The 13498-nt window shown below is 59.8% G+C and overlaps 1 protein-coding gene across 1 annotated transcript; it reads left to right on the plus strand.

Annotated features, from left to right (window-relative positions):
* The first annotated feature begins 1519 nt into the window (after nt 1-1519).
* ZFTA (zinc finger translocation associated) lies at nt 1520-11957 on the plus strand. Its single transcript, XM_090055023.1, has 4 exons — nt 1520-1857; nt 3126-3533; nt 7286-7663; nt 8282-11957. Exons 1-4 carry the CDS (start codon nt 1788-1790, stop codon nt 8818-8820), a joined length of 1395 nt encoding a protein of 464 aa, XP_089911149.1. The 5' UTR covers nt 1520-1787; the 3' UTR covers nt 8821-11957.
* Nucleotides 11958-13498: the final 1541 nt, after the last annotated feature.

Genomic DNA, 13498 nt, shown 5'->3' on the forward strand with positions numbered 1-13498 from the left:
CCACAGACACACAGAACCCATACGTATAGGATACATGCACACACACACACACATACACCTGGGTGTGCAAGTGTGCATGCAAACAGGCACAGCCTGGAGTGCGACTGCGCATACACATACACATGTCCATACTGGTTGTGCAAGCCCTTACACTCAGGCAGACCTGGCCAGGCAAATGTGCCCGTACACGGGAGCACCCCCCGCCCCGGGTGTGCCACCTTGCATCCATGCGCGCGCGCGCACACAGACACACACGCAGCCTAGGTCTCAGTTTCCTCACCCAGCTGCCCCTGTGTCCCCATAGCAACCGTCCCCCTAGAGCCCAAAAGGGAGGCTGTGTCCCTATAGCACCCCCGCCCCCCATAAACGCCCTGGGCGGGTTGTCCCCATAGCAACCCTCCCGGGGGCTCCGGGACTGTACGAGATTCGCGCACCACAGATGGGAGAACCGTGCCCCAGGGCTCTGGCTCCGCCTCTCGGGCGTGATTGGCAGAGGCCAAGGGGGCGGGGCGAGGGCTAGTAGCGGCGGGGGCGGAGCTGGGAATGAGGGCGGTGATTGGCTTCAGGCCGTGGAGGGCGCCTGGCTGACAATGAGAACATAGAGTGGGGCTGGCCGGGGCGGCGGCCGCTCCTTCCGCGGGGCTCTATGGTAGTGGAGGTCCGGGGTGTACCTCGCTCCCGACCCGCCCTGTCCTGGCACCCGGCCTCGCCCCCTTGGATGTTCTGTAGGGGGAGCGTTGCTATGGGGACTCAGCCCCGCCCCCTCAGGGGTTCTATAGGGCGAGGGTTGCTATGGGGACCCAGCCCCGCCCCCCGGGGTTCTGTAGGGGGTGAGGTTGCTATGTGGATGGAGCCGCTCTATTCCCGCTGGGTGCTCTATAGGGGAAAGATTGCTACAGCCCCTCCCTTTGGGGCTCCATCTAGGCAAAGACTACAGTTAGGACCCCTATAGCTTCCGAGGGGGCGTGGTCTACAGAAGGCTCCGCCCCCCGTGGCTCTATAGGGAGTAGGGCCTGTCTCTGGGCACTAGTCTCCGCCCCACGGGGGTTTGGAGGAGTCAGGGCCTGCCGGTAGGCGCTGGTCCCTACCCCAGAGCTTCTATAGGGGACAGGTCCTTTCTATAGGCACAGGGCTCTCTGCCCCCTTCCCCTCCCCTCCCCTCCCCGGGGGTTCTATAGGGGACAGGCTCTCTGCATAGGCACCGTCCCTCTCCGTTTCCATACAGCAGGGCCCACATTTAGAGGCAAGAGCCCCTCCTCGCTTCTATAGGGACTCCCTATAGACGCTAAGCCCCGCCCCCTCATTGGGGTGGGCGGGGCCTGCGGGGCCAGGGCCGATAGGCCAGCCCCACGGGGGGCGTGGCCTATGGGGCAGCCTCCCCCCGCCTGGCCCATCCCCCCACGTTGTCGGCCCCCCCCCTCCTTGGGGGGCTGGGGCCCGGGACAGCTCATCCCCCCATGGGGCGGGGGGGCAGCACGCCTGGCCGGGGGGGGGCTGAGCCCCGGAGTGGGGGAGGGGGGCTCGGGGAGCCCCCCCCTTCCCCCCCACGGCTGGAGAAAATAGCGCGCGGCCCCTTTAAATTTACCCAGGAGCCCTTAAAGGAGCCCCAGGGGCCCCAGGCAGAAATCCCCACCCCGGCCCGAGCCGCGCGGCCCGGCGGTGCCCCTCACTCCCGGCCCGCAGCCCTCGCCCGGCCCGGCCGGGCCCCCCGCCCGCGCCCGCCGCCGCCCGCATGGAGGGGTGCGGGTGCTGAGCCGACGGCCGCGGACGGACGGACGGACCCGGGGATGGAGCCGCCCCCCTCCCCCCCGGCCCTCGGCCCCGTCAAGCCGGAGCCCCCCGAGGAGGAGGATGCAGGTGAGAACAAAGGGGGGTGGATTGGGGGCGGGGACACTGGGGACCCCCCCCGAGAAAGGGGCGCGGCCCCTTTAAGAACTCCCCCACCCCCTTCCTTTAAAAGAGAAGGAACCCCCCCCAGAGCCCCTTTAAGAGCCCCCAACCCATCCCTTTAAAACAGTATGCATCCTCCCCCGTTTCTTTAAGAGCCCCCCCCCATTCCCCATCCCTTTAATCTGGCAGGCACCCCCAGCCCTTTAAGAGCCCCCCATCCCTTTGATACAGCAGGAACCCCCTACTGTCCCTTTAAGAACCCCCACCCCTCTAAATGGGGAGACATGCCCCTACTGCCCCTTTAAGACTCCCCCTTTGCTGTGCCTTTAAAATAGCAGGATCTCCCCCCACCCCTTAAAGGCCCCCAGGGACAGGAGCCCCATCCCAGGGCACTCCCAGCCCCCCCACCTCCCTAGGGACCCAGCAGTGCCTCCTGCCTGTGCCCCCTCCCTTTTTGGGGGTCTCTTTAAAGGGACAGATGCTTTGAAAGGGTATACCCCAAGGAAGGACCAGTGCCCCTCACTCCCTACCCACAGCCCCATCTCCTCCAATCCTGCGAGTGCCCTCTGTGCCCCTCTCACAGTGCCCCTCCCTACCAACCCATAGCCCCCTACCTCCCACTGCTCCCCATGTCCTTTGTGACCTATAACCCCTAATTTGCCCGAAGGTGCCCCGCCACGTGTGCCCTGTCCCTGCTGGTGCCCCCCCTCCTGACCTGTAGCCCCCTACACCCCCTCCCCCCATGGTGCTCCTCCCACCCTGCAGCCCTCAGCCCTGCTGGTGCCCCTCACTCCCGACCCGTAGCCCCCTGCCCTCCCATGGCCCTGCCAGTCGGTGCCAGATTTAGGCATAAGCTTCTTAAACTACAGCTCAGGGCCTGATGATATGAGGGGCCTCTAAATAAGAAAAAAAACCCTGGACATTTTGGTTCTAATATGACAAAATTATACATCTGTACAGCTCCACAGTTATTATTCATATTGAGTTCATAAATATGTGCAGAAATAACAATAATTCATCTTAAAATTTCATGAACATCCATTTTTTTTGGATTTCATGGATTATTTTTATCATATGGGGCCTCTTAAACTGGGCATATTTTAGGGCCTCAGCATGCCATAATCCAGCACTGCTTCCAGTGCCCCCCACTCCCACCCCATAGCCCCTGCGTCTCCCTTTTAGTGCCCCTCAGTCCTGCCCCACAGCCCCGCATTGCACTCTCTCCCTCCCTGCAGGCTTCCCCCTGCCTCAGGACACCCCTGAGCTGGTCCCCGGGGGTCCAGCCTGGGAGCGGCCGGCAGGGGGTGGGCGCAAGTACCCGGACCACTGTGAGGCACGGGCATCGCGGCCAGGCCGCAGCCGCATCCCGGGCCGGGACCACCGGCGTTACTACCATGAGCACTGGCGCGGCGAATACCTGATGGCCTTCGACGCGGCGCGGCACGGCATGACCTGCATGGTGTGTGGCAGCGCCTTGGCCACCCTTAAGCTCAGCACCATCAAGCGCCACATCCGCCAGAAGCACCCCTACTCGGGCGGCTGGGGGCCCCGCGAGAAGCAAGTCATCATTCAGAGCTGGGATGCCCACCTGGGGTTGGAGCCGGGCCCTGGTGGGGCACCCCGTGGGCTCCCAGTGCCCCCAGGTAGGTGCTGGTCTTCCCCCTGTCTGGGCTGGGGGTGGGGTGGAGGGGTAGATAGGACCAGGAGGGCAGATGGGGCTGAGGGGAGAGGGGTAGTGAGGGGCTGGGAAGGGAGATGGGGTAGATGGGACTGGGAGAAGTGGGGGTTGGGGGGGCAGATGGGTTAGGGGTAGGAGGTAGTTGGGGTTGAGGGTGGGATGTGGGGTGGGGTAATGGGGTAGACAGAGCTGGGATGACAGGGTAGTTGGGGGTGGGGGCTAGATGGGCTGGGGGGGGGCCATGGAGTAGGGGGAGATGGAGCCAGGGCTGTGGGATGCATGGGGAGGTGAAAGTGGATGGGGCTATGGGGGGGGTAGATGGCCCTCAACACACACCTCGATCCCAGGTGGTCTATGTCTTGTACCCCCAGGGCCTGGCATGGGGTTGAGGGAAGGGCTGGGTACCTGGTGGGGAGGCCTTGGGGTGCCCCTTGGCAGCGCTAGTGGGGCAGGGCAGGGGCCTGCACAGCCAGTGGGGGTCAGGTCTCCCTCTACCCACCCTGGGGGTCTGGTGGGTTGGCACTGGAGTCAGCATGGGTTGGCAGGCCCTTGTACCTCCCCCCATCCCCAGGGCTGGCACTGGTGCTGGGGGTTGGCATGGGTGGGTAGGCGTTGTTGCCATGCTAGACCCCCACTGCTGGCCTCAGGCCCAGGGGGAAGGTTAGTATGGGCAAGGAGGCTTTGTGGCTGTGCTTGGCCTCAAGCCTCCTCTGCCCCTCTCCATGGACCCAGGACTGGCAGTGGGAGTTGACATGAGCAGGCAGGCTTCATGCCCGTTTTTAGGCCTCCCCTCCCCTCAGGCCTAGGGCTGCAGTACCAGGTGCGGATTAGGACTGGCTTGGGCGGGCAGGCGTTAGCCCCCTACTTTGCCCCGTGGGCTGAGGCTGGCACTGATGGGCAGACGGGTGGGATGGGTTAGTTGGCAAGCAGGCTTCATGGCTGCAGAGCCCCTTCTGCAGGGTGGAGAGCGAGAGGCTTGGGGCTGGCATTGGTGGGTGGGGGTTTCATAGTTTCTAGGGTCGGAAGGGACCTGAGCAGATCATCAAGTCCGACCCCCCGCCGTGGCAGGAAAGAGTACTGGGGTCAAACAACCCCGGCAAGGTGTTCATCTAGCCTCCTCTTAAAGCCCCCCAGGGTAGGGGCCAGCACCACTTCTCTTGGAAGTTGGTTCCAGATCCTAGCCGCCCTGACCGTGAAGTCGCGCCTCCTGATGTCTAGTCTGAATCTACCCTCCGCCAGCTTGTGACCGTTATTCCTGGTCACTCCTGGCGGTGCTCGGGGGAACAGGGACTCCCGCAATGCCTGCTGGTCCCCTCTGACTAGTTTGTAATGGGCTACTAGATCCCCCTCAGCCTTCTCTTGTGGAGGCTGAACAGGTTCAGGTCCCGTAGCCTGACCAGTGCTGCATAGAGGGGGAGGATCACCTCCCTGGACCTGCTCGAGATGCATCTGTGGATGCAGGACAAGGTGCGGTTGGCCTTCCTGACTGCCTCCCCACACTGCCGGCCCACGTTCATCTTGGAGTCAATTATGACTCCAAGATCCTTTTCCGCCTCCGTGCTGACGAGAGGGGAGTTCCCCAACCTGTAGGTATGGTGCCGGTTGTTCCTCCCCAGGTGCAGCACCTTGCACTTGTTGGTGTTGAATCCCATCCATCTTATTCTCATCTGCCCACCCCTGTAACCTGTCTAGGCCTGATGGCAGCCTATTTCTCCCTTCTAGCGTGCCCACATCCCCCCACATCTTAGTGTCATCACCAGATTTGAATAGGGTGCTTTTTACCCCCTTGTCCGAGTCGCTGATGAAGATGTTGAACAGTGCGGGCCCGAGGACCAAGCCCTGGGGGACCCCACTGCCCACGTCCTTCCAGGTTGAGAATGACCCGTCCACCACCGCTCTCTGGGTGCGGCCCTCCAGCCAGTTGGCGACACATCTGACTGTGTGGGTGTTGAGACCACAGCCCCCCAGTTTCTTGATGATAGTGGGGTGAGAGACGGTGTTGAAGGCCTTCCGAAAGTCCAGGAAGACTACGTCCCCTGCTACCCCTGCATCTAAGGATTTGGTGAGCTGGTCGTAGAAGGCCACCAGGCTGGTCTGACAGGACCTGCCTCCAATGAACCCATGTTGGTTGCCCCCAAGCATGACCTCCCCTGCTGGCCCCTCATCAATATGCGCCAGAATAATTCTCTCAAAAAGCTTGCCCAGGATTGAAGTAAGCGTAACTGGCCTATAGTTTCCTGTGTCCTCCTTCCTCCCCTTTTTTGAAGATGGGAACCACATTGGCCCTCTTCTAGTCCTCTGGCACCACGCCAGAGCACCACAGGTGCTTGTAAAGCCGTGCCAGGGGTCCCGCAATGACCTCAGCCAATTCCCTCAGTACTCGAGGGTGGAGTTGGGGTGACAACTTTTCAAAAGGGAAAGGTGGGACACATGTCCCCTCCCCCCACTGGCGACAGCACAGCCAGACCAGAGCTACACGGTGGGGGGGATGTGGGCTGCCTGCTGTGGGCTTGGGACTGCCCACACATCCCCTGCCCACCTGGCAGCAACAAGGGGTACAACTGCACACTGCTGCCCCTGCCCCTGCCAGGTGGACAGGGGGCATCTTGCCATGGTGGCAGGGCCAGAGCAATAGGTCAGGGAGTCCTGAGCCCACATCTGCCCCTGCCCTACGCACAAATCTGGGGGGGATGGGCATGTGCCCTTGACCCCTGGCTCCATCCAGCACCATGCCCTGACCCTGTGCACTGCTCTGGCTGGGCAGTGCCCACAGACCTTGCCCCACTCCCTCCTTGACAGTGGCAGCTTCAATTTGCCTGCTCCTCCCACAGACCTATATGCAAGAAACTGCTCTCCACACTGCCCGGCTATATTCCTGGCCACGTGCATGTGTGCAGGCATGCACATGTGCATGACACCGCCTGCATCCTGCTCCCGGCAGCCCTGCCATTCCCTATGGGTCCCTGCAGACGCTGCGAATCCAGGACGGCATGTGTCCTGGGGTCCTGCATCCCGGGACCAGGGCTTGAGGTTCCCATTGCGGGACTGTCCCGTCCAATTAGGGACAGGTGGTCACCCTAGGGTGGGCCTGGGCGGGCAGGCTTCGTGGCTGCATTGGGCCTCATGACCCCCCTCTGTCCCCCCACGTAGCTGGGGCTGGCAGTGGTGGTGAGCAGGCTTCATGGCTGCACTAGGCCTCATGCCCCCATCACCCCACAGGCCTGTGGCTAGCAGTGGGGGTTGGCATGAGTGGGCAGGAAGGCTTCACGCCCTCATTAGGCCTCGCACCCCCTTTCTCTCCTTCTCTTCGCGTCCTTGATGCTGGAGGGTGGAGGCTGGTGCGGACGGGCAGACTGCAGTGTTGTGTTTGGTGTCCTGCCTGCCTTTCTGCCCCGTGGTGGTAGCAGGTGGGGGCTGGCGTTGGCGTGGGTGCGCAGGCTTTGTAGCTGCGCTAGGCCTCGCATCCCTTTCTCTCTCTGGCAGCGGGGGTTGGTGTGGGTAGGTAGGCAGGCTTCGTGGCCACGCTAGGCCTCATGCCCTCTACCACTCCCACTCTGTCCCGTAGACCTGTGGTTGGCGTGGGTGGGCAGGCTTCGTGGCTGCGCTAGGCCTCGTGCCCTCTGTCCTCGCAGCCTTCGGGTTGGCGTGGGTGGGCGGGCAGGCTTCGTGGCCGCGCTAGGCCTCATTCTCCCCTTCTCTCTCTTGTTTTCCCCACAGGGCCGGGGCTGGCGGCGGCGGGGGGCCCGTGGAGCCGGCGGGTGGGTGCGGTGCGGGCCCCGCGGGCGGCGCCGGGCGGGCGGCGGAAGGTGGGCGGGGGTGCGCGGCGCCTGGAGCGCTATGTGCGCGAGTCCCTGCAGGGCTGGTTCCAGGCCGAGTTCCTCATGGACTACGACGCCCAGGGCAACCGGCTGCGCTGCATGACCTGCGGGCGCAGCCTGCCCAGCCTGCACCTGGACGACATCAAGCACCACGTGCTGACCGCCCACCCCGCCTCGCTCACCTTCGGCCCTGCTGAAAAGGCCGCCGTGCTCGAGGCCTGGCGTGCCCGTGCCCTCGTCTTGGCCGCTGGCAAGGCCTGGGAGCCCGGCTTCGAAGGTGGGGGGCCACTGGGGGTGAGGAGGGAGGGACTGGGGGGTTGACCTTATAAGTGGGAGGGACTCGGGGGGGGGGGGTGTCCAACAGGGGTGAGCCTGGGGGGCTACAAGGGGTCTGAGGGCAACTGGGAGCCACTGCAAGGGGAGATGGTAGGGGGAACCCAGTAAGGGGGGATGTGGGGGGCCCCAAATGAGTGAGGGGAGGGTGACTGGGCGATGAGGGACACGTGGGAATTGCAGGGGGGAGAGGATCCAGTAAGAGGGGGGCCCTGGGGGGACCCGTATAGGTGAGGAGGGGTGCTACAAGGGGTATGGAGAGGCACTGGGGGACCTGCATGGGTGGGGGTGACCCAGTAAGTCTGAGGGGACTGGGAGGTGAGGTTGGGGTGTGGGGGCAATCCTTATACAAAGAAGGTGGGGTGGGGAGGGGTGTGTGAATGGGGCCAACTCCAGGGAAACTGAGGGAGCCCCCCACAGGGTGGGGGCAGGGCTGGGGGAGGTCAGGGGAGCCCCATCCCTGTCCCCTAGTGGTACCTAGTCGCAGCCCCCCCAGTAGCGCAGGTGGGGGTGCTACACCCCCCTCCACTGCTGTCCCCAACAGTCACCTTCTCCGGCACAGATTCCCAGCATCCTTTGCAGCTGCCCAGCCCAGAAGAAATGCCGGAGGATGAAGACGAGGAGGAGGAGGAAGAAGAGGAAGAAGAAGAGGAGGAGGAGGACAACCATTCTGAGGATGCCCGGGGGGCCGAGACACCACTGCTGCCTGCCCCCCGCCCAGACACTGGGGTCCCACGGGGCAGGGGTGGCACTGGGGGGCCGGCCCGGGGCCGGAGCCAGCGGCGGAACTACCAGCAGCACTGGCGGGCCCAGTTCCTCATGGACTTCGACGGGCGGCGCCAGGGGCTGGTGTGCATGGTGTGTGGCGGGGCCTTGGCCACGCTCAAGGTCAGCACCATCAAGCGCCACATTCGCCAGGTCCACCCCTTCTCCCTTGACTTCACACCCCAGGAGCGCCAGACCATCCTCGAAGCCTATGACCGGGCCCCGGGGGAGGAGCCTGGGCCCCAGCCCCGCCCCCGGGCACTGCCCACCACTGCTGAGCCTGGTGGTGGGGAGGGGGCAGGACTGGCCTATTCCACCCCCACTTGTACAGCGTGAGGGTAGGGGCTTCTCTTGGACATGGATGTGGACGGTGGCCCCCGTGGCTTACTGGGGGAGGGGAGGATGGGCACAGTGGGGGTGGAATTTCTGCCCCTTTCCTACCCCTTGTCTCACCCCAAAACCTTCTACTATGCTGGAGGGACCCCAGTTTCTCTACACCACATGCCCTTTTACCCCACAAATTGGGGTGCTCTCACACTCTCACCCAGCAGAGACCTCTGATTGGGGGAGCGGGGTCTGGAGGGGCAGATTGCAGGGGATGGGTGTTGCAAAGGGGTGAGGGCAGGGTGCTCTGTGAACTGACAGAAGGGGACCTGGGTTTTTCTACGTTCCTGCTCCAGGACAAGCCTGGGTGTCCACGTCCCCACGCCAGGAGGTGCCGGTAAGTAGCCTGCAGTAATGTCAAGGTTGGTAGCCTGGTTGCCATGAGCTCCACCTTTTTCCACTAATGGAAAGACACAACCGCTGCCTGGGGTGGCCCCTCTTGGCTTTGTCGTGACGTGGAAGACTTCACAGTTATGATCATGCCTTCCCACGACTTACCAACTCCATGGGATCGCTGGGCAGCCCAGTTGGGGCCAGCTGGTCTGGCCAAGTTGCCGCCTTCCAAGGTGTTGGGGAACCTCGTGCCAGGGAGAGGAACTTGCTTCGTTACCTTGGAGCCAGCGTATATCAGCTTCCTCTTCTCAGTTCCCCGTTCTGGTTGCATCAGGAACGTATCCCGTGAAGTCCGTGATAACGGGGCACACGGAGATGAACTTAGGAGTCAGAAGACTAGAGCTGGAGGGAGACTGAAGATGGCAGCTTTGGGGAAGGATTTTGGCCTGCAACTCCTGTGGGAGAGCTCCAGAGCAAATGTGTCTTCTTTTCCCCACATGGTAGACCCAAAATGATGCTGGTTTTGGAAAGTGGATTGGAATTGGGTCCAAACACCATGGAAATTGAACAAAATGGGTGCCCTTCTTTTTCCCCATTTAGGTGTCACAGCAGGAGGGCTGTAGGAGAGGTGGCTGCCATCCCCAGCTGGCAATTCCTTCCCTGGGTCATGGGGTGATGGGAGCAGAGATGGAGCTTGACAGCCGGACCACTCCAGGGGAGGGGGAGGCTCCAGAGACCAGGGGCGATGGGATACTGGGCTAGATGGGCCTACTGGTCTGGTCTAGCTGCTTTTGTGGGCTGAAGAACTCTGCATCGGAGCACCATGATGGTGACACAGGCTCTGATCTCAATGAGAAACCAGGGGGAAACTGAGGCATGGGCAGGGGGACCAACTCCCTGGTTGCCAGTGGTCTAATCTTGCATCCGATTTTGGGGCTATAAAACCAAGAGCTTCACTTTATCCAGGCTTGTGAACCTGCAGAAGGGGCTGGACCAAGAGAAATTGGTGTGAGAATGGGATTGTTGCCCAAACTTTTAACCCTAACCTGCTCTGTGAGGTAGCCCTGGGTGGCGGGCAGTGCGTGCTCAGACCTACTTCTTCTTCCTCGAGCCATAGGTTGCCCCAGGAAGGTGAAGTTGGTGCTAGGAGTGGGATTTGAACCCAAGAGCCTTTTCCTCCTTGATTTATGGATGCAGTCTCTGCTCTTCTTCATCTAGCCATGGTATCTTCTTACCAGGCCCTGGAAGAGTTTTGGGGTCTCCAGAGCTATTGCAGGAGGCCAAAGTCTCCCCTTGTTTTACTAGACTAGTTGCCCTTCAAAGGGCTGAGCTGGCCAGTAGGGACCAGACTGGGGTGGCTGGTGTGGGAGCTCAAGAGCTGACGCAGGATGTGGAGGCAGGAGGGCAGGAGTGTGCGGAGAGGAGTCTCCTGCAGGGAGGGAACTATTAGGCGGTGACACAAAATCAAGACGCAAACACAATCCTTGGAGGCTTGAGTCACGGCAGCTGGAAAACTGGAAGGAGGCTGTAGTGGGTTGGGGCACTGTCCCCTTGTTGGAGAGGGGTTGTTGTGTCTCTGCCATGTAGAAAGGTGGGTGACTGGGTTTTGCAATGAGCTTGGAGACCTGGCTAGAGGGCAAATGACCCAGAGGCCTTTGCTCGGGGACTGGAGTCAACAGGACGTGGAAACAGCTGGTGGAGACATGGAGATCCATCCAGAGTCCCCGGACCAGGGAAGAACATTGGTCTCATCAGACCAAACAACTGGCCCCCTTCCAACCCAAGTTGCAACCCAGCTCACCACAGCCTTGTTCTCATGGCTCTGGGCTGGGCACTGCCAGCTGGCATCAAAGGTGGGGTATGGTCAGGGATGGTCTTCCCGACTGAGGGATGTGTGTGGGTGTGGTGTTGGATTATTGGCTGGAATTGCCACAATGGCCTTTCACATCCTCAAGTAGGGCTGGAAGGGACCTGCAGAGGTCAGCTGCGTAGAGCAAGCCCACCCGTGTACCGCCTGGATGTAGCTCAGTGCCTCCTCCACAGACTTCTGGTCTGTCCTCACAGCTGCACACCTGTGCTTCCTGCAGTGAAGTTGCTCCTCAAGTCTTGAGTAATGATGAAGGTGCAGGTGGAAACATCAATCGCTTTTTCTTGGGTCCAGCAAAATTAGTCTGTCCTAAGACACTTGACTTTGAGATCCCTCTTGCCAAGCTCCAGCTACCCCCTTGGTTAGGAAAAGCTGAGACGCGAGATGTCCTGGTCCCATCAGCTGTCACTTGAGTGCCAATTGAGGTCAAAGGGTTGTTGCAATAGCAACCGGAGAGTGTTAGCGAGTCTCCCCACTTGCACTTCCTGCAAAACACGCCAGCAATGGCAATGAGCCGAGTTCATCTCGACCAGGAGCTACCAGGACAATCTGGAAGTCTCATCTGCCATGTCCCCCACTGGGATGGAAACAAAGTCATAGCTTCTCCCCTTCCCCGGCCCAGCCCGCTCTTCCAAACAAGGATGAGAGAATCCACTGACTTGCTCCTTGTACTTCCCATGTAAATGTTCTTCCGGATTATATTTATATGCCTATGCCCCTGCGTTCGTGACAGTATTGCAATGTTTGTTATGTGGTCCTTGTGAAAAGGTGTTTTGCATTGGTATTTTTTTTATATATATATATAAAAATATATATATGAAGCACCTCTGTTTTGTAAACAAACATGCCCAATAAATCCTTTCGAATGATGTGCATTCCCCAAGACTTCTCCCAGAAGCTGGACTGACTGAGAACTGGGGGCAAAGAAGGGGCTGGTTTCAGGCTCAAGCCGAGCCATTGGAGATTGCTTTGAGTCACTTTTCTGTGACGGTTATGTGACGGTGCCTGAAGGAAGTGTGCCACTTGCAAATCAGTCCTCCTGCTCTGGTAGCGCTGGTGAAGTTTCACTTGGAGCACTGGGCCCAGCTTGGGCAGCCCCATTCTTCAAGGAGAAACGTGGACATATTGGTCCAGAACAAAGTGGCAGAAAAACTATTAGGAGTCTAAAAAACATGATTTGTGATGGTAGGCTTAAAGAACATTAATCTAGATTATTTAATCTAAGACTGAGGGTTGGGGGGGCAGGGATTTGATACGAGTTCAGGATGGGGAGCAACAGGCTCAAGTTGTGGCAGGGGAAATTGAGGTTGGAGATGAGGAAGAACTTTCTCCCTCTGAAGGGGACTCTGGGCTGGGACAGGCTGCCCAGAGAGGGGAGAATGACTCCAACCATGGAGCAGGTCAGATGGACACTTGGCAAGGCTGGTTTAGCTTGGCCTGACCTTGTCTGGAGAAGAGGGTTGGACAAGTTGTGACCTCCTGAGGTCCTTTTCACCCTGCTATCCCATGTCTTTTCTAGAACTCCCAGCACTACATCAGTTTAATACAAAACCCTTTCTAATTTCTCAACAGTATACTGGATTGGTTTAAGAGAAGGGTCACTTCACATCCAGGGAAGTGATTCTTCCGCTCTATTAATAAGAGCATGGGTGAGGCCTCACCTGGAGTCCTGGGTCCAGCTTTGGGCTCCGCACTTCAAAGAGGAAGTGGACAGACTGGGAAGAGTTCAACGTGAAGCAACACAAATGAGGAGGGGGCTGGAAAGCAGGATGAGGAAAGGCTGAAAGAATTGGGGTGATTGGGATTTGGTAGCAGGCTTCCACTCCCTGAAGGACTGTGATGGAGAGGACGGAGATGGGCTTTTCTCTGGCCACAGGGGACAGGACTAGGAGCAACAGCCTCAAGCTGCAGCAGGGGAAATTGGTCCTCCTAACCTCCAAACTAAGACAGTGGCCAAGCCTTGGAACAGGCTGCCCAGACAAGTGGTGGGGTCTCCATCCTTGGAGATGTCCAAGCAGGGTGGACAGACACGTGGCTGGGATAGTTTAGGTAGGGACAACCTTGACTTGAGCAGGGGACTGGACTAGATAACCTTGTAAAGTCCCTTCCAATCTGCCTTTCCTATGAACGGTACATGAGCTAACCTGAAAATGCCTTAAAATAAATGGGCTCTTCGCTTAGCTTCATTTTGGTTCTTTCTACCACGTCACAGATAACCCATCAAGAATCTTCCTTCTTTCTACTGATGAGAAATGAGTCCTGGTCTACATAGCTTCTTACCACAATCTGTGGCTTAGCCACAAAAAACCAATCATCACACAGACTTCTCTGTGGTTTTGTGAGTCAGCCCAGCTCTGCTTCTCAAGAGGCCGGTAGAGATGGGCAACCTCACGGAAGGGCTGACGTTGGTGATGCAAGGGAGGCTCATGG

This window comes from Crocodylus siamensis, chromosome 6 (assembly GCF_052110815.1).
Source record: "Crocodylus siamensis isolate JL-2025a chromosome 6, ASM5211081v1, whole genome shotgun sequence".
NCBI lineage: Eukaryota > Metazoa > Chordata > Crocodylia > Crocodylidae > Crocodylus > Crocodylus siamensis.